Source organism: Dendrobates tinctorius, unplaced genomic scaffold (genome assembly GCF_039654945.1).
Source record: "Dendrobates tinctorius isolate UK_male_01 unplaced genomic scaffold, ASM3965494v1 ptg000204l, whole genome shotgun sequence".
Taxonomy (NCBI): Eukaryota; Metazoa; Chordata; class Amphibia; order Anura; family Dendrobatidae; genus Dendrobates; species Dendrobates tinctorius.
This window is the reverse complement of record NW_027361871.1, coordinates 371,953-391,740: the sequence shown is the minus strand read 5'-3', so window position 1 is coordinate 391,740 and position 19,788 is coordinate 371,953. Positions and strand designations below refer to the sequence as shown.

Below are 19,788 nucleotides of genomic sequence, written 5' to 3'. Positions count from 1 at the left end.
ATTGCACACCGGAGCTGTGTGTCCTGTCTCCGGATGACTTCTTTGACCCGACCAAGCAAATAGTTAAAGGTTTCTTGGGTCATCCGGGTATAATCCGTAAATTTCTCCGGGTTTGCCTGTAGCTCACTGTAGAGGGTGTGGTACGCTCCACGGCTCTCCCGGAGTTCAATAATGGGATGTATCCACATACGCTGCTGCTGCCGTCTTAGCTGCCTCTCTCTCTCCCTCTGTTCATGGCAAGCAACGGCATAAGCCTGAGCCGTCCTCATGTCCAGATCCAAGTCAAAGTCAAAGCTCTTCCAGCGCAGATCCGTGTTTCTCAAGTCAAATGCAAGCAAATGTGGAGAATTCAGGTGTAAACAGGGTCTATATAAAGAATTTCCATAGACACGCCCACTGGTGTCCCATTGGTGGAGTGTGTTGCAAGAATTTTTCAAGGATTTTTTCTCCTGTTTATTGGGCATAACAATGCAATCTCATGAAAAACGCTTACAAACGCATAAAAACGCTGCGATTTTTTGTTGTAATGCGCACAATAATGATACAAAATAACGCAGCGTTTGCATGCACTTTTGACATGTGTTTCATGTGCGCTCCAAACGCAGCGCAAAAAAACGCTAGTGTGAAAGTAGCCTTAGAATGGTATACTCGTGCATGGAGCACTATAGAAGCAGTGCACAACACACTTGTTAGAAATGTGCCCTGCTGTTTTTGTCTGTGGACCTCAGTAATTGCAAAAAATGCTGGAAGGTCACTTTCACAGCCACACAGGACACTTCCTTGCTAAACTATTAAGAAACAACTGCCTGGCTAACTAGCTAAAATCTAGCTGCTAACAGTGCCATTGTCAGGAGCGGCCTCTCTTTGCTGTTACAGTGTCAAAATGGTGCTAAAACAAGATGTCCGCTCTTTATATGAACAGGGACATGTGATTTCAGCAGCCAGTGATACAAGCCATTGTGTCAGAACATTGTGGATGTTTCCTGCGCCCTGATTGGCTAGCCACACACAGTGGGCACACATAAAGTTAGAAAAAAAATTACAGTTTATAAGCAAGCCGCTCACTTGAGCTCTGCAAACCCCCTACTCTCATCAAACACGTGCCCAACGTGTCAGAACATTGTGGATGTTACCTGCGCCCTGATTGGCAGTGTCAAAATGGTGCTAAAACAAGATGTCCGCTCTTTATATGAACAGGGACATGTGATTTCAGCAGCCAGTGACACAAGCCGTTGTGTCAGAACATTGTGGATGTTTCATGCGCCCTGATTGGCTAGCCACAATGTGCACACATAAAGTTAGAAAAAAAATTACAGTTTATAAGCAAGCCGCTCACTGAGCTCTGCAAACCCCCTACTCTCATCAAACACGTGCCCAACGCTCATCTTACACCACAATTATTGTAGCCAAAGTGCTGCAAATACTTTTGTGGCCACGCAAATATTTTCCTGCACTTTTTACCGAATGTTACAGATTTTTTTTTCCCCGATTTTATTAAATTTTGCTTGTGTTTCCAATCACGAATCCTAATGTGCAATATTCATGCCGAATTTTTGTTTGGCAATTGTTTTTCAAACAAATTCGCTCATTACCACACAAAGAGACACAAGTGATATTTGAAAAATGATGCTCCATCCTGAAGTTCAAAGTAGACTATAACATCAGGGTCAAATTCTTTTTTTTTTTGCATTTATTTTTCATTTTACCTTTATTGTTAGCAACATTTAGATTTTAACTTTTTGTTCATTTTTTAATTTGTTTTAAGGTTTTTTTTGTGAGTGCTTCCCATAGGAATACCGTATATACTCGCGTATAAGCCGAGATTTTCAGCCCATTTTTTTGGGCTGTAAGTCCCCCCCTCGGCTTATACGCGAGTTATATATGCCAGGGGGTCGGTGGGGAGGGGGGGCAGGGGTGTCAGATCATACTAAGCCCCTCTGGCATGGTCTCTGCAGCCCCCCTGCTTGTCACACGGTCTCAGGCTCCTTCCTTCAGTGGTCATGTGGTACTGCTCATTAAAGTCATGAATATGCGCATATTTATGACTTTAATGAGCGGTACCACGTGACCACTGAAGGAAGGAAGGGAAACCGTGGGAGAATAATGATGCAGAGACCACGCCAGGAGGGGGTAAGTATACGCTATATTCACCTGTCCCCCGTTCCAACGCTGCTCACCGCTGTCTGCCGCGTCCTCTGTTAGTGACATTCAGGCAGCAGAGGGCATGATGACATGGTTAGTGCACGCTGTGCCCTCTGCTGCCTGAACATCACTGACAGGACGCGGCAGACACCGGCACCTGTCCCCCAGTGACGGAGAGGTGATTGTCTTTTTTTTTTTTTTTACATTTTCAGCAGCATATGGGGTATAATCTATGGAGCAGCATATGGGGGCATAATATATGGAGCATCTTATGGGACAGCATATGGGGCATAATCTGTGGAGCATCTTATGGGGAAGCATATGGGGACATAATCTATGGAGCATCTTATGGGGGCTGCATATGGGGGCATAATTTATGGAGCATCTTATGGGGCAGCATATGGGGGCATAATCTATGGAGCATCTTATGGGGGCAGCATATGGGGGCATAATCTATGGGGCAGCATATTGGGGCATAATCTATGGAGCATCTTAAGGGGGCAGCATATGGGGCATAATCTATGGAGCATTTTATGGAGCAGCATATGGGGCAGCATATGGGGGCATAATCTATGGAGCATCTTATGGGGGCAGCATATGGCGGCATAATCTTTGGAGCAGCATATGGGGCCTATTCTATGGAGCAACTTATGGGGCAGCATATGGGGGCATACTCTATGGAGTATCTTATGGGGCCTATTCTATGGAGCATCTTATGGGGCCATAACCTTTATGGGGCAGCATATGGGGCATATTATTCTATGGAGCATCTTATGGTGTCATTATTAACCTTTGTGCAGCATTATATGGGGTGTATTTTGTATGGAGCATTTTATGGGGCCATCATAAACTGTATGGAGCATTATATGTGGCTCCTGATTCAATATGGATATTCAAAAACATTTAGCCTACTGATGTCTCAATTACAGTAATTTTACTTTTATTGGTATCTATTTTTATTTTTGAAATTTACCAGTAGCTGCTGCATTTTCCACCCTAGGCTTTTACGCGAGTCAATAAGTTTTCCCAGTTTTTTGTGGCAAAATTAGGGGGGTCGGCTTATACACGGGTTGGCTTATACACGAATATATACGGTAAATGGGCTACTGTATCTTCTTGTCATCCATGTGAATAATTCACATTTTTTTGATTTATGAACATGAAGCTATAGTCTATACACTCTAGTGATGTTCTTAGCTTTGGAAAGTTATCTGTCTTAAAATGCAATGCTTATATACTATGGTCACTGATCCCCAGGCTATGGTCATTATACGATTCAATAAAACAAGTGCTGTCAACTGACCATGTATGAACTGACCCTATAAATTATTCTGTGCTAAACTAAACAAATTATTTCCCAGACTTTATCAAGTTAAAATCTTATAAAATTATTACACTCTACTTTTGTGCATTTTTATTTGCCATTCTGATCCTAACCAGTGAAAATTTTGAAAATAAATTTCTGACAAATTAAAGACAAATTAAAATAGATTGAGTTGATATTCATAGATGTCCTGAATGTAAGGCTATATACAGTAACTGTCTGTATGTTCCTATTTTAGGTTGTATCTGGAGGGGTTGCCAGCAATAAATATATTTGCAAAGTTCTACAAAATTTAACAGATGATCTCGATATGTCTTTGTTGTGTCCTCCACCAAACCTCTGCACAGACAATGGTGTTATGATTGCCTGGTAAGATAACAAGGTTGGAAATGTTCACTTATTTACCTAACCACTTCCATAACCACATCTGGATGTACAAGTACATCTAAAAGCACAGTAAGTTAAGACACCCTTAATCCATCTGGATTTACTCGCAGAAGGGCATCAGTGTTACCCAGTTACACTCCCAATATACAGGTGCTTCTCACAAAATTAGAATATCAGCAAAAAGTTAATTTATTTCTGTTCTTCAATGCAAAAAGTGAAACTCATATTCTATATAGTCATTACAAACAGTTAACTATTTCAATTGTTTCTGTTAATGTTGATTATTATGGCTTGCAGCTAGTGAAAACTCAATAGTCGTCATCTCAGTAAATTAGAATACTTTATAACACCAGCTTGAAAAAATGATTTTAAAATCTGAAATGTTTACCTACTGAAATGTATGTTCAGTAAATGCACTCAATACTTGGTTGGGGCTCCTTTTGCATCAATTACTGCATCAATGTGGAGTGGCATGGAGGAGATCAGCCTGTGGCACTGCTGAGGTGTTATGGAAGCCCAGGTTGCTTTGATATCAGCCTTCAGCTTATCTGCATTGTTGGGTCTGGGGTCTCATCTTCCTCTTGACAATACCCCATAGATTCTCTATGAGGTTAAGGTCAGGCGAGTTTGCTGGCCAATCAAGCACAGTGATACTGTTTGTAAACCAGGTATTGGTACTTTTGGCAGGGCGGACAGGTGCCAAGTCCTGCTAGAGAATTAAATTTCCATCTCCAAAAAGCTTGTTGGCAGAGGAAAGCATGAAGTGCTCTAACATTTCCTGGTAGATGGCTGTACTGACTTTGGTCTTGATAAAACACAGTGGCCCTACACCAGCAGATGTCATGGCTCCCCAAACCATCACTGATTGTGGAGACGTCGCATTAGACCTCAAGCAGCTTGGATTGTGTGCCTCTCCACTATTCCTCCAGACTCTGCGTCCTTGATTTCCAAATGAAATGCAAAATTTACTTTTATCTGAAAACAACACTTTGGACCACTGGAGCAACAGTCCAGTTCTTTTTCTCCTTGGCCCAGGTAAGACGCTTCTGGCGTTGTCTATTGGTCATGAGTGGATTGACACAAGGAATGTGTCACTTGTAGCCCATGTCCTGGACATGTCTGTGTTTGGTGGCTCTTGATGCAAGGGCTCCAGCAGCAGTCCACTCCTTATGAATCTCCCCCAAATTTTTGAATGGCCTTTTCTTAACAATCCTTTCAAGGGTGCGGTTATCCCAGTTACTTGTGCACTTTTTCCTTCCACTCAACTTTCCATTAATATGATTGGATACAGCACTCTGTAAGCAGCCAGCTTCTTTAGCAATGACCTTTTGTGGCTTACCCTCCTTGTGGAGTGTGTCAATAACTGCCTTCTGGACATCTTTCAAGTCAGCAGTCTTCCCCATAATTGCTGAGCCTACTGAAACAGAATAAGGGACCTTTTTAAATGCTTAGGAATCCTTTGCAGGTGTTTTTTGTTGATTTTTCTAATTTACTGAGATGATGACTTTTGGGTTTTCATTGGCTGTAAGCCATAATCATCAACAATAACAGAAATAAACACTTGAAATAGATCACTCTTTTCTTAATAACTCTATAGAATATATGAGTTTCACTTTTTGTATTGAAGAAATGAAACAAATTAACTTTTTGATGATATTCTAATTTTGTGAGAAGCACCTGTAGCAATAGACATTCAAGAAGGGCCCAGTGCTGGTTGTTGACTTCTTTGATACCTCTGTCAGCTGTCAAAAGGTGCTGATGGTGCACCCTGGTGGCTACAGCTTGACAAAGGTACACAGTTCTGCTATAGGGTTTTTGCCTACTAGGAATTGTACAGAGAAGCTCACTGGCCAGTAACTACTTTATCAACAGTTTACTCGCTGGCTAATGGGAAAAAAAACACTTTGTGCCCTAGTCTGGTCTACTGCATGCTATAGAAGGCAACTCCTGCACATCCACTGCGCAAATGACCACAAGTTGCACACTTTGTCAATCATATTCAGCAAATGATTTCTCCTTCGCCTCATTGGAGGACACAGATACTGTGGGTGTATGCTTCTGCCGCTAGGAGGCTGACATTAAGTGAAAAAAAGAGGTTAGGCTAGTTTCACACTCTCTTTTTTTCGCAGCGCGTTTTTCCCGCAAAAAACGCATTGAAAAAACGCATACAAAAGCATACAACTGCTGCGTTTTTTTCAAGCATTTTTATGAGCATGCATGAAAAAAACGCAGCGTTTTTATGCGTTTTTATGCGTTTGTATGCGTTTTTACCGCGTTTGCGTTTTTTCCAACATTAGGTGGCCCCTCACACTAACCCAAACCATGACTTTACTAACCCTGACCCTAACCCTAACCCTAACCCTGACCCTAACCCTTAACCAAATCATACTTAACCCTAACCCAAACCCTAAACCCTAACTAACCCTAACCCTAACCCTGACCCTAACCCTAACCCTGACCCTAACCCTAACCCTGACCCTAACCCTTAACAAAACCATACTTAACCCTAACCCTGACCCTAACACTAACCCTGACCATAACCCTAACCCTAACCCTGACCCTAACCCTAACCCTGACCCTAACCCTTAACCAAACCATACTTAACCCTAATCCTGACCCTAACCCTGACCCTAACCCTTAACAAAACCATACTTAACCCTAACCCTGACCCTAACCCTGACCCTAACCCTTAACCAAACCATACTTAACCCTAATCCTGACCCTAACCCTGACCCTAACCCTTAACAAAACCATACTTAACCCTAACCCTGACCCTGACCCTAACCCTAACCCTAGCCCTGACCCTAACCCTTAACCAAACCATACTTAACCCTAATCCTGACCCTAACCCTGACCCTAACCCTTAACCAAACCATACTTAACCCTAACCCTGACCCAAACCCCAACCCTAACCCTGACCCTAACCCTAACACTAAACCCCCTTAACTAACCCTAACTCTAACCCAAACCCCTAAATTCCATGGTTAAAAAAAAAAAACGCATATGCAAAAAAACGCATACATGAGCATGCCAGTGCGCACATATGCGCATCCATAGGCTATAATGGCCATTTTTAGCGTAAAACGTGCGCATATGTGCGCATGCGCTTTTTTGCAGGGCCAAAAAATGCAACATGCTGCGTCTGGAAAATACAAACGCACACCCCAAAAAAACGCAGCGCATGAAAATCGCATACATGCGCTTACAAGCGCGCAGGTATGCGCACCCATGTTAAATATAGGGGAAAAAACGCATGCGCACATTTGCGTTTTTTTCCAGCGCTAAAAAACGCAAATGTGAAACCAGCCTTAGCTCCTCTGCCGTATACACCCTTGCCCCTATTGCGGGCGGAAATCAGTTTGTTGCTTAGTGTCCATGGAGGCACACGTCTGGTTTTTCTCCAGACTTTTTTTTGTCTTTTTCCCATGAAGATGAGACAGGGGCAACGGATCCTCTTGAAAGGGTCCGATTTCCCCAAACCAACAACGGGCGAGCATGTGCAAGTGTCCCTCCACGTATTCTCTTCGACACTTGCCGAGGGTCGACATCCAGAACGCATATCTGCATATTCCCATTTTTTCCTCCTCATCAGAGGTTCCTAGGCTTCGCCATCAGCAGTCGACATTTTCAGTTCGTAGCGCTACCCTTCGGGCTAGCCACGGCTCCCAGAGTGTTCACAAAGGTTATGGCAGTTGTCATGGCCATACTGCACTCTCGAGGCATAGTCGTCTTGCCTTACTTGGATGACCTCTTGGTCAAGGGCCCGTCAATACGGGGATGCGAGGAAAATGTCAGTATCACGCTAGACACTCCTGCCCGCTTAGGGTGGTTGGTCAATGCGAAGATGTCATCCATTGTGCCAGCTCAGAGGATTTCCTTCTTAGGAATGATCTTCGACACTTGCCGAGGGTTGGTAATTCTCCCTCAGGAAAAAGCGATAGCTCTCCGGCAGGGAGTCCGGACACTTCGCCAACCAGTCCCTCATACCATCCGATCCGGGATGAGGATTCTAGGGAAAATGGTGGCAGCAATGGAAGTGATACCATTCCCCCAGTACCATCTTTGCCCCCTACAGCACCCCCTCTTGTCAGCCTGGGACAAGAATCCTTTCACGCTCGATCGGCAGTGCCGACTGTCCTCTCAAGTCAGGCAGTCGCTCGGATGGTGGTTAACCGGTTCCTCTCTGACCCAGGGCAAATCTTTCCCCCCAGACCATTGGTTGGGGATGACAACCGACGCCAGTCTCCTCGGCTGGAGAGCAGTGTTTCGCCACCACACAACCCATGGACAGTGGTCGCCACAGGAGGCACGCCTCCTGATCAACTTATTGGATATACGAGCAATTCGGCTGGCCCTGCAAAGGTTTCATCACTTTCTAGCAGGCCGCCCTGTCCGGACAAGTCCACGGCGGTGGCTCACATAAATCTACAAGGGGGCACCCGCAGCAGAGCAACCATGCGCGAGGTGGGGCGCGTTCTTCAGTGGGCCGAAGCAAACCACTCAGTGATTTCGGCTGTACACATCCCAGGCGTGGAAAATTGGGCGGCAGACTTTCTCAGCCGGCAGGGTCTTGCGTCCGGAGAGTGGTCTCTACATCCCAAAGATGTCGCTCGGGCTAGGGACCCGCAGGCAATCGCTGTGGATGCGTTGGTTCTACCATGGAACCAGTTTCGCCTCCCATATCTATTTCCCCCGCTGCCACTACTGCCGAGGGTCATCAAGAAGATCAAGACGGAAGGGGTTCCGGCGATTCTGCTGGCCCCAGACTGGCCCTTCAAGCGTGGTACGCAGATCTAATGCACCGTTGAATCTTGGATTCTAACCCAGGCAGGGTTTGGGAGCAAGGTGGTCACCACAATGGTTAGCGCCCGGAAACCTGCTTCAGCACGAATTTACCACCACACCTGGAAGGTGTTCTTTGCTTGGTGTCGAGGCCGCGGTGTTTCTCCGCTGAAATTCTCGATCCCCAACATCTTGGCTTTTCTCCAGTCAGGCCTAAACTCGGACTTGGCCCCAAGTTCCCTCAGGAGACAAATATCGGCCTTATCCGTCCTGTTCCAGCGCAGAATTGCAACCAAATTTTCAGGTGAAGACTTTCATCCAGGGAGTCTCCCACTTGGTACCTCCCTATAAGGCACCTATGGACGCCTGGGACCTTAACCTGGTCCTAAGTGTTCTGCAGGAAGCTCCATTTGAACCGCTTCAGGATATCTCTGAGGTACCTTTCCCGGAAAGTGGTGTTCCTAGTGGCCATCACTTCTATTAGGCGCGTTTCAGAGCTGGTGGCCCTATCCTGCTGAGCTCCGTTCCTCACTTTCCATAAGGATAAGGTGGTGCTCAGACCAGCCCTCTCCTTTTCTGCTGAAAGTTGTGTCCTTTTTTCTCATTAATGAAGATGTTGTCTTGCCCTCATTTTTTTCCAGCACCGGTGCACCATGTGGTAAAGGCTCTTCACACGTTAGACCTGGTAAGAGCCCTCCGGAGGTACGCGTCGAGGACGGCACTCTTTCATCAGACGGACACACTGTTTGTGCTCCCCGAAGGGCGCAGGAAGGGACTCTGTTATGAATGAGTCACCGTAGGAGGCAAAAACAGAAATACTAGCTAAGTCCAGAAAACCAGAGAAGTTGGCAGCTATCGGATTGCAGACACCTGAACCTAACAACAACAACTAGCAGTAGCCGTGGGGGGTTCCTACAGTGCCCTAGACCCCTCGATCACAGCCGGAGAACTACATAGCCTAAAGACAGAAAGGGAAATCTAAACTGCCCCAGAGCAGACCCAAAAGCAATAGGCAGCCCCCAACATATAATGACGGTGAAGCAAGATGAAAAAACACTCACACAGATAGAAAGATAGGCTGAGCAAATGATGGGGCCCAAGCTAACTAAATAGGACAGGATAGGAAAGCTGCTGTCTGCAATCCGCCAAAAACCCTATCAAAATAAGGGCCAACAGGCTGATAGGGAAAAAGGCCCTGAAGACGCTAGGCTTCAAAAAGACTATATCAGCACTCAGGTATTTTCTGAAGACAGAGCAAAAAGGAATTCAACTCACCCCAGCAGGGAATGGCAGAAATTCAGAAAAACAAGGCAAAACAAACCAAAACACAAATGCAAAAAGCAGTGCAGAAAACTTAGCTTTTGAGGAGCAGGAATCAGACTGGTCTCCTAGAATCCCTCAGAGAGATCACCAGCAAGGCAGAAGGGCGTCAGCTGCCTTATATCCAGTCAGCAATTCCCATCACCCAGTCATCATCATCATACCCAGGTGCTTGGTAATCAGCCTCACTACCTTCCTTCACCAGAAGAGGGAGTTCATCAGACCTCAATGGTGAAGGGGAAAATGAACTCACAACAGGACTCGCTGCCTCAAAATCGACCATAGCCAAATGGATTTGTTTGACTATTCAGGAGTCCTACCGCATTAAAGACACGTCGATTCCAGAAGGATCAGAGCGCACTCTACTCGGGCAGTGGGTACCTCTTGGGCGCTTCAGCACCAGGCTTCGACGGAGCAGGTTTACAAGGCAGAAACCTGGTCCAGCCTACACACATTTGCCAAACATTATAATATCCATACTCAGGCCTCGGCGGATGAGAGCCTGGGTAGAAGGATTCTCCAAGCAGCGGTGGCACACCTTTAAACAAGAGGTGCATGTAGTTTGGATCGGTGAGTCAATCTCCCATCCAGGGACTGCTTTAGGACGTCCCACGGTATCTGTGTCCCCCAATGAGGCGAAGGAGAAACATGGATTTTTGTGATAACACCGTAAAATCCTTTTCTCCTAGACGCTCAATCGGGGACACAGCACCCACCCTATTAGCCAGTTGGCTCTTGTTTTGTTTAATTAATATGCATTTACTTGTTTGATATTAGGGTGGTGTTTTTATTTGGACATGTTGTACCTGTATTAAGGCTGATTTTGACACCAAACTGATTTCCGCCCGCAATAGGGGCGAGGGTGTATACTGCGGAGGAGGAGCTAACCTCTTTTTTTCACTTAGTGTCAGCCTCCTAGCGGCAGAAGCATACACCCACAGTATCTGTGTCCTCCAATGAGCGTCTCGGAGAAAAAGATTTTACGGTGAGTTATCACAAAAATCCATGTTTTCCATACCACCATCGGAACCCGGCCTTAGAGTGAAATGGTCAGTTGATTCACAGCTATGTATGAAACATTTCTTACAAAAATAATTCATTTATTAATTAATATTCTCATAGTCTGGGAGTCCTTCATTTGTTTTTTACAAAACTCTATGCGGGCTTTCATATGTCTTGCATTGAGGAGAGGCTTCCCTCAGGCCACGCTGTCATAAAGGCCCAACTAGTGGAGGGCTGTAGTGATAGTTGACTTTGTGGAGCTTTCTTCCATCTCCCTATGCATCTGTGGAGCTCAGCCACAGTGATCTTGGGGGTCTTCTTTACCTCTCTCACCAAGGCTTTTCTCCCACAATTGCTCAGTTTGGTTGGACAGCCAAGTCTAGGAAGGCTTCTGGTGGTCCCAAACTTCTTCCATTTAAGAATTATGGAGGCCACTGTGCTCATAGGAACCTTGAGTACTGCAGCAATTCTTTTTTTAATCTTGGCCAGATCTGTGCCTTGCACATTTCTGTCTCTGAGCTCATTGGACAGTTCCTTTGACCTCATGATTCTCAATAGGTCTGACATGCACTGTGGGTTGTGAGGTCTTATATAGACAGGACTTGATTTGGAAAGGCACACACCTATCAGTTTAAGCACAGCTGGACTCCAGTGAAGGAGTTGAACCATCTCAAGGAGGATCACAAGGAAATGGATAGCATGTGACTTAAATGAGTGTTTGAGCAAAGGGTCTGAATAATTATGACCATGTGATATTTAGTTTTTTTCTTTTTTAATAAATTTGCAAAAATTTCTACATTTCTGTATTTTTTCAGTCAAGATGTGGTGCAGTGTACATTAATGATAAAAAAAAATAACTTTTTTGAATTTACCAAATGGCTGCAATGAAACAGAGTGAAAAATTTAAAGGGGTCTGAATACTTTCTGTACCCACTGTAGTTCTACTAATTAGCTATATCGCTTACCCCACGTGTGGGGCATATAATGACAGGTAATTTGCTATGTCGCTTACCACTAAAAGCTAATTAGAAGAGCTATGCTCCATTTCTAATTGGTGGTATTTTCTATTATTATTATTATTGCACCTACTACATATTGGATTCAATTGGATAAACACATGGTTTGGTTAATATTTGTTGAAAAGCGTCGTGAATAAAAAGCCTTTCTCTCATTATCCTTTCTGAAGAATTGATTCACTCCAGCAGCGCAGCCCCCCTATGTCTTTTTCCAAATGGATCCAATATCTCCTGAAGGATTTACCCACTAGCCACGGGACAGCAGCAGCTATTTTTTTTTTTCAAGCCTACATAGGAGTTATGCCTGTCACAACCTCACCAGGTGAGCATAACCATCACTCTCTTACTTTCCCTCCATAGGGTTTCACCCTATTGTGCGCTCTGTGTCCCAATTTTAGATTTACACCTACTACATAAAGGAATAGACTCTAGGAGCTAGAAATACCCCTTTAAGGCCAAATTAGGCTTGGCTCTTAGGCCTTATTCTGACATCAGTGATTTTTCTCATACATGAGAATATAATCTGTAGTTCATCAGTGTTTTGGGTCCGAGTTCCATCAGTGTTTGGTCAGTGTCAGTTTTTACCATCAGAGTTTCATTAGTAATTTTCCTTTGCAAAAAATAAATTACCAAGCTTCTATACATGACAATGTTAATCACAGACCGCACATGGATTGTACATTGCTGCCATCTGTGTGCTGTCCTAGATTTTCACTGACCCTTAGACTTGTATGGGTGATTTTGATCCCTTAGAAGGATCAAAAACTGACACATCTCAATGATTACTTTTCTGTTCACATGGTTCATAAAAAACATGGACATATGACTGACACCTTAGATTATGATTGGTATGTGTTCTGTCCCTGAAGAATACAGAACACGTACGTGAAAAGACAGATGTGTGACTGAGACCTTGGGGGTTTAAGGATTAGACGAGGCTTCACATTTTAAAATCCATTTTCATGCCTACTTGTCATCATTTTAGCCCTTTTATAGTGATAAATAGGGATCTTGTATATGGTAATGCACTCAAAATAATTTTGTTACTACAGTTTACAAACCATTATTTCTTAGGAATGGTATTGAGAGACTGCGCATTGGTGCTGGAGTTTTTGAAAATCTAGATGACATACGTTATGAACCAAGGTAATGATTCCAGTCTTATACTTGTTTGTGTAAATCAGTGTATAGAAAAGATAAAAACTGAGTGTACTCAGTAGTTGGTGCTTTTAATGGCTGCCCAAAAGACGATGACAAATAGCAATCTTCTTACAATACTTTGGTCTTTTTATAACATGAAGAAATGGAAGTTGTGTCCAAAGCTTGTTGTTAGTAGTCATCATGCTTTCCATTAGCCATTAAAAGGCACAATCTACTGAGGACTCTTAATTACAGGTGCTTCTCACAAAATTAGAATATCAAAAAGTTAAATTATTTCAGTTCTTCAATACAAAAAGTGTATTTACTGAACATACATTTAAGTAGGCCAACATTTCAGATTTTAAAATTATTTTTCAAGCTGGTGTTATAAAGTTTTTTTTATTTACTGAGATAATGACGTTTGGGTTTTCACTGGCTGTAAGCCATAATCATCAACATTAACAGAAATAAACAATTGAGATCCATAGTAACATAGTTAGCAAGGCCGAAAAAGGACATTTGTCCATCCAGTTCAGCCTATATTCCGTCAGAATAAATCCCCAGATCTACGTCCTTCTAAAGAATCTAATAACTGTAAGATACAATATTGTTACTCTCCAGGAAGACATCCAGGCTCTATATAATGAGTTTCACTTTTTTTTTATTTGAAGAACTGAAATAATTTAAATGTTTGCTTATATTCTTGTTTTGTGAGAAGCACCTGCATTAACTTTTCAATTCATTAATAAATAGTTTGTATTGTTTTTCAGAACGTTTACTTTGTTTTAACACCAAAGTTAATTGTTGCTTATTTTTTTTAAATTCTGGTTAATAGTCAAATAATTCCAGTGTTGATCAAATTAAGATCTTAAATCAATGAGACACGGCTGTTGCTAGATGTCCAACCTTGCTGGATTATTAAACCTAAAATAAAATCACTAATGCCTATCAGCCTGTAGACTCACCTGAAGTACTGTGCTCAAACAATAATATAGAAATATACCAGCTGCTCTTTGCGCATAGTGTTTATTTCTTGTACTGTTTTCTACAAACATATTGCACTTTAAAGTATTATAAGTCATGGAGTAATGGATAAGTGCTGAGACAGTGGTGAAGTCAGGATCAGGAACTAAGTAGGGACTCGTAAACAGGAAGATAGACAGGAAAAATTAGGACAACTTAAAATCCAGAAGTAAAGTCACAGGTAAGCCACTGACCAGTACTGGATGAATGAAACAGATACTGGCAAGATATTTATGGTAATAGACGGAGCCAGATTAAGGATTATGCCAAAGTCAGAATTCAGGAAATACAAGTGCTGCATGGAGCGTCTTGTGGGACAGACAAGGATATGGCCCAAAACAGAGAGACAATATCAATACAGCTCAAAAGTACAATAACAAATGGCTAGGAGACAGTAGGGGTCTGTATTACGATCCCCAGGCAATGAGTGTAAGACCCATTTGGGTTTAAATACCAAGCCTTGAATGACATTATATACAGTGACTTGCAAAGGTATTCAGCCCTTTGGCTTTTTACCAATTTTTTTAACATTACAAACTGTGTTTAACCCCTTTCTGCCATGAGACGTACTATCCCATCCATGTGCCCTGGGACTTAATTTCCAGGGACGGTAGAGTAAGTCATGGCATTTAATGCGACATCGCGACTTAAGTCGCGATGATCGCGTTAAAATTCCGATGCCATCGTACCTTATTGTAGATGGCCTCAACATCCTGGGGTCTGTCGCCGCCCTCCCTTCCTCCCGAGCGCTGTGATTGGCTGTTGAAATCGACACAGCCAATCACAGCGCTTCTCATTGTTTCAGCCAATCCGCGCGGCTGAAACAATGATGTCCTAGGCTAGGATCGAGTACCGATGTACTCGATCCAGGATCCGGTGCCTGGCAACGCCAGGCACCGGCAAACCCTCCCCGGATTGGCGCGATCGTATCGGTCCGGATCGGTGCTGTATTAGCACCGATCCTAGGCAGGGACCTGATACAGGCCCAGCAGTGCCTGCAGGACTGGTTGGCACGATCAATTAGATCGGCGATGGCGCCAACCACAGGGCACAGCTGCGGTCACTCTGTGACCGCTCTGTGCCGTGCTGATGACCTGGGCATGACCTGCCTTTGAATCGGAGCTGTGAGCTCTGATCCTAGGCGGTTGTCATGGTCACCAGGAAGTGCAGGGATTGGTGGATCGATGTTATCATTTGATCCCACCAATGACAGTTCACAGCAGCGAAGTGACCGCTCTGTGACCGGTCCCTGACCTGCCTGTGACCTGTATGACAACTCTGCAGGGGGTGCTCACACTAGCTGAGGATTCCCTAGAGAGCAGTCATATGGCTGGTTCTCCTGGTGTGCTGGGTATTGTGGTGCCACAGCAGCTTGTAGCATCACAATACCTGCTAAAGAAAGAAGAAAGAAAACCCTACAACTGTAAGTATTGCCTGATCCCCGATCCCTGCCCAATCTAGCTTCACCCCCAATCTAGCTTTATCCCCCCAATCTAGCTTCATCCCCCACTCCCCCCTTCCCCCTCTTTTTACCCCCTCTCCACCCCCCCTTTGCGCCACCTCCGTGCGCACATTTAGCAGCCGCCGAGCGTTGATTGGTGACGCAGTTCACCAATCAACTCGTGCTTGCTTTTTTTCCCTAAGCCCCCTTTGCGCCAGCTCCATATTCGCAACCTACAGCCACCAAACTTTGATAAGTGACATAGTTGACTTATAGCTTGTGCCTGCTGATTTCCTTTTTTTATCCACCCTTTGCGCCACCTGACTACAAGCATAAGTGCTAATCCCTGTCCGATCTCTCTTCATCCCCACCCTTCCCCCTCTTTTTACCCCCCTCAATCCCCCTTTGCGCCGCCTCTGTGCACACATTTAGCAGCCCCCTTTGCGCCACTCTGTGTTCGCATCCCACAGCCGCCAAACTGTGATAAGTGACATAGTTCACTTATCATAGCTTGTGCCTGCTGATTTCCTTTTTTTTACCCCCCCTTTGCACCACCTAACTACAAGTGGAAGTGCTAATCCCTGATCCCTGTCCGATCTCTCTTCATCCCCCCTTCCCCCTCTTTTTACCCCCTCCATCCCCCTTTGCGCCACCTCTGTGCGCACATTTAGCAGCCCCCTTAGCTCCAACTCCTTATTTGCATCCCACAGCCGCCAAACTGTGATAAGTGACATAGTTCACTTATCAGAGCTTGTGCCTGCTGATTTCCTTTTTTCACCCCCCCTTGCACCACACCTGTACACACACCCAGCAGCCGCCACTGAACTTTGATAAGTGACGCCGTTCACTTATCAGAGCTAGGGCCTGCTGTTTTAGACTTTTCTTTTCACAGGTATTTTTCTCCCCATTTCCTCTTTTCTTTACAGGATAGTGTGCACCAATCACTAGCCCCCCACACATACACATGGTTATAAATAAAGTATATCCAAGCACCACTTTCACAAAAAATGTCTCGCCCATCGCGTTCGTCCCAACAGCGCTATTCAATGGAGGAGGCATATTCTTACCTTGCCTCCGACACTGATAGCAAGGACGAGGATCCGACTTTTCTTTATTTTTCGGATTCTTCATCCTCTTCCTCATCTTCATCCTCGGGTCCTGCGGAACCGCCACGCAGATTCTCCAGGACAGAAGATGAGGCAGCGCCCACCATGCCCGAAGCTGATTCAGTAGACCCTGTATGGACTTCGCCCACCGAAAATTACGAGCCACTGATTCCTGATTTTGTGGCAGAATCAGGAATCAAGTTTGACACCACCAGCCTCACTGAAATAGACTTTTTCAAAGTCTTTTTCTCTGAGGATTTTGTTAACCTCATGGTGGAGTAAACTAATTTGTATGCGCGCCAATTTTTGGCGGAAAACCCACGTTCATCATATTCCAACTGGTCTCATGTGGACGCAGTTGAAATGATCAAGAAAAACACATCCAGCCAATAAACGGCAGAGCTTCCCAGGACTCACATCCAAAGATGATATTCCATATTTTTTTATTTCATAAGTTAAAAAAGAGATACAACGCGTTTCGGATACAGTGTATATCCTTCATGAGGTATCCTAAAAACACAGTACAAATCCTAATAGTATAAAATTCAGTTACACTTATATATAGTAGCAACCTTTTATCCCAGTCTCAGAAACTTGATTTAGGGTGTGGACCAAGTTCAGGAACACAGTTCAGGAACACACCCACTGATTGATACAACCTTGACAACATATATGCAAAACAGAAAAGAAAAAAAAAAAAAGAAAAAGAAAAAAAAAACCCCAAAAGGGGAAAAAACCCAGAGAGAGAAAAAAAAAAAAAAAAGCAACGTTCAAACTCTCTCTACGATATCATTCAATCCATTTGGATATAATGTTCCCAGACGATATATCCAAAACGTTTCTTTCCGGTTTAAAAGAGCATTCCTATTTGCAACACCAGAGGGTATCTGCTCCACCGGAGTTACTTTTATGTTAAAAATTTTGTTATGTTTAATTAGTAGATGCCTTGAGAGACTATGTTTTAAAAAGCCGTTTTTTGCTCTATTTCTGTGACCATTAATGCGTGACCGCAGTGTCTGCACAGTGCGTCCCACATATTGCAAACCGCAACTCCATGTGATTACATATACAACAAAATCACTGATACAGCTGAGTCTTTGTGAAATCTCAAAGATCTCACCAGTACTATTACATTTGATGGTTTTAGCCCCGTGATCTAGGATCCCACAGGTACAACATTTTTTAGAGGTGCATTTAAAAACTCTGTATCTCTTTTTTAACCTATGAAATAAAAAATATGGAATATCATCTTTGGATGTGAGACCTGAGAAGCGCTGCCGTTTATGGGCTGGATGTGTTTTTCTTGATTTACTCATCCTGTGTGAGCCTGAACCTGGCTCTTTCACTTGGATCCACCCGAGGTAAGCTGCAAGCCCTGTTTTCTGAGAAGTATCCCAAAAGGAAGGATTTTTGAGGATACATAATCCAAAGCTATATTAGTCTTCTATCAGGTGAGTGCATAAAATTGTGCACCCTTTAAAGACTACAATATTGTGTTTACGCACTTGGGGCGCCGCGAATTGTCTGTTCTTCTCTCCCAAACAGGGTTTTTTTTGCAGTTGAAATGATGCAGTTTTGGGGCCTGGTCCTCCACATGGGGATACTGAAGAAGCCGGAAATTCGGCAATATTGGAGTGTTGATATTTTATACCACACTCCAGTGTTCCGAATGGTCATGGTCCGGACGCGTTTTGAGGCCATCCACAAGTTTCTGCATTATACCGATAATGCAGTGTCCCGCACGAGATGACCCCAACTTTGACCGTCTGTTCAAAGTTCGGCCGGTCATGGAACACTTCAACAAAAAGTTTGCTGAAGTGTACGTGCCCCAAAGGGAAATCAGCGTGGATGAGTCCTCGGTCCATTTCAAGTGAAGGCTCGGATTCCGTCAATACCTGCCCAGTAAGAGGGCCAGGTACGGAATCAAACTCTACAAACTTTGTGAGAGTACCTCAGGGTACACTCACAGGTTTAGAGTCTACGAAGGAAAGGACACCAGGATTGAACCCCCTGAGTGTCCTCCTGTCCTGGGAGTGAGTGGGAAAATTGTGTGGGATTTGGTTCACCCACTGCTGGATAAAGGTTATCACCTCTACACTGATAACTTTTATACCGCATCCCACTCTACAAATCCCTATCTGCGCGAGGTACCGCAGACTGCGGTACTGTCCGCAAAAATCAGACAGGCCTTCCGAAGACGCTACTTGGGCAGATGCTCAGAAAAGGTGAGAGCAGAGCCCAATGTAGCGACCACCTACTGGTGGTCAAGTACAAGGACAAGAGGGATGTCCATCACTTGACCACCATACACTGTGATTGCAGCACCCTCTGCACTATACGGGGTACCTCCACACAGGTCAGCAAACCGACCTGTGTCGTGGGGTACAACAAAAACATGGGGGGCGTTGATCTCTCTGATCAATACCTCCCACCGTACAATGCTCTCAGAAAGGCCAGGGCGTGGTACAAAAAGCTGGCCGTGCACATCGTACAAATGGCAATGCTCAACGCATTACTGCTGTCACAATGTGCACGCCACACCAATACGTTGTACCTTCATTTCCAGGAGGTAGTGGTTAAGGCCCTGATGTTTGGCACTCAGGAAGGAGCGGGTCCCAGTACTTCCGGAACGGAAGGTGCTCGTATCGTACCAGGTCAGCATTTTCCGGGGGTGGTCCCGCCAACTGGTAGAAAAGGTAAGCCACAAAAAAGGGGCCGAGTGTGTTACAAAAAGGGAATACGCAAGGACACCATTTACCAGTGCGATACCTGCCCCGAAAAACCTGGCCTGTGTATGAAGGATTGCTTCAAACTGTACCACACCTCCATTCACTACTAATTTACATTAGTTTAGTTGGGGGCACATCTAGATTTGTTCTTTGGGGGTCTAGTATACAAAATGATGTCACATGTGGGTTTTTTTCCTGTTTAGGCACATCAGGGGCTCTGCAAACGGAACATGACGCCAGCAGACCCATCAAAGTCTGCATTCCAAAACGTCACTACTTCCCTTTCAAGCCCCGACATGTGCCTAAACAGTTTTTTCCCACATGTGGGGTACCAGCGTACTCAGGTCAAATTGGACAGCGTCTTTTGGGGTCCAAT

At 44.4% G+C, this 19,788-nt stretch overlaps 1 protein-coding gene across 8 annotated transcripts in view; it reads left to right on the top strand.

Annotated features, from left to right (window-relative positions):
* LOC141057365 (tRNA N6-adenosine threonylcarbamoyltransferase, mitochondrial-like) overlaps positions 1–19,788 on the top strand; it is a 212,344-nt gene that overhangs the window by 150,882 nt on the left and 41,674 nt on the right. For 7 of the 8 annotated variants that reach the window (XM_073553949.1, XM_073553951.1, XM_073553946.1 and 4 more), the window contains exons 6-7: positions 3,705–3,835; positions 13,048–13,119. The exons of the other annotated variant lie outside the window; for it this stretch is intronic. In XM_073553949.1, the coding sequence (XP_073410050.1) occupies positions 3,705–3,835; positions 13,048–13,119 (203 nt within the window). The remainder of the gene's footprint in view (positions 1–3,704; positions 3,836–13,047; positions 13,120–19,788) is intronic. 8 annotated transcript variants of the gene reach the window in all.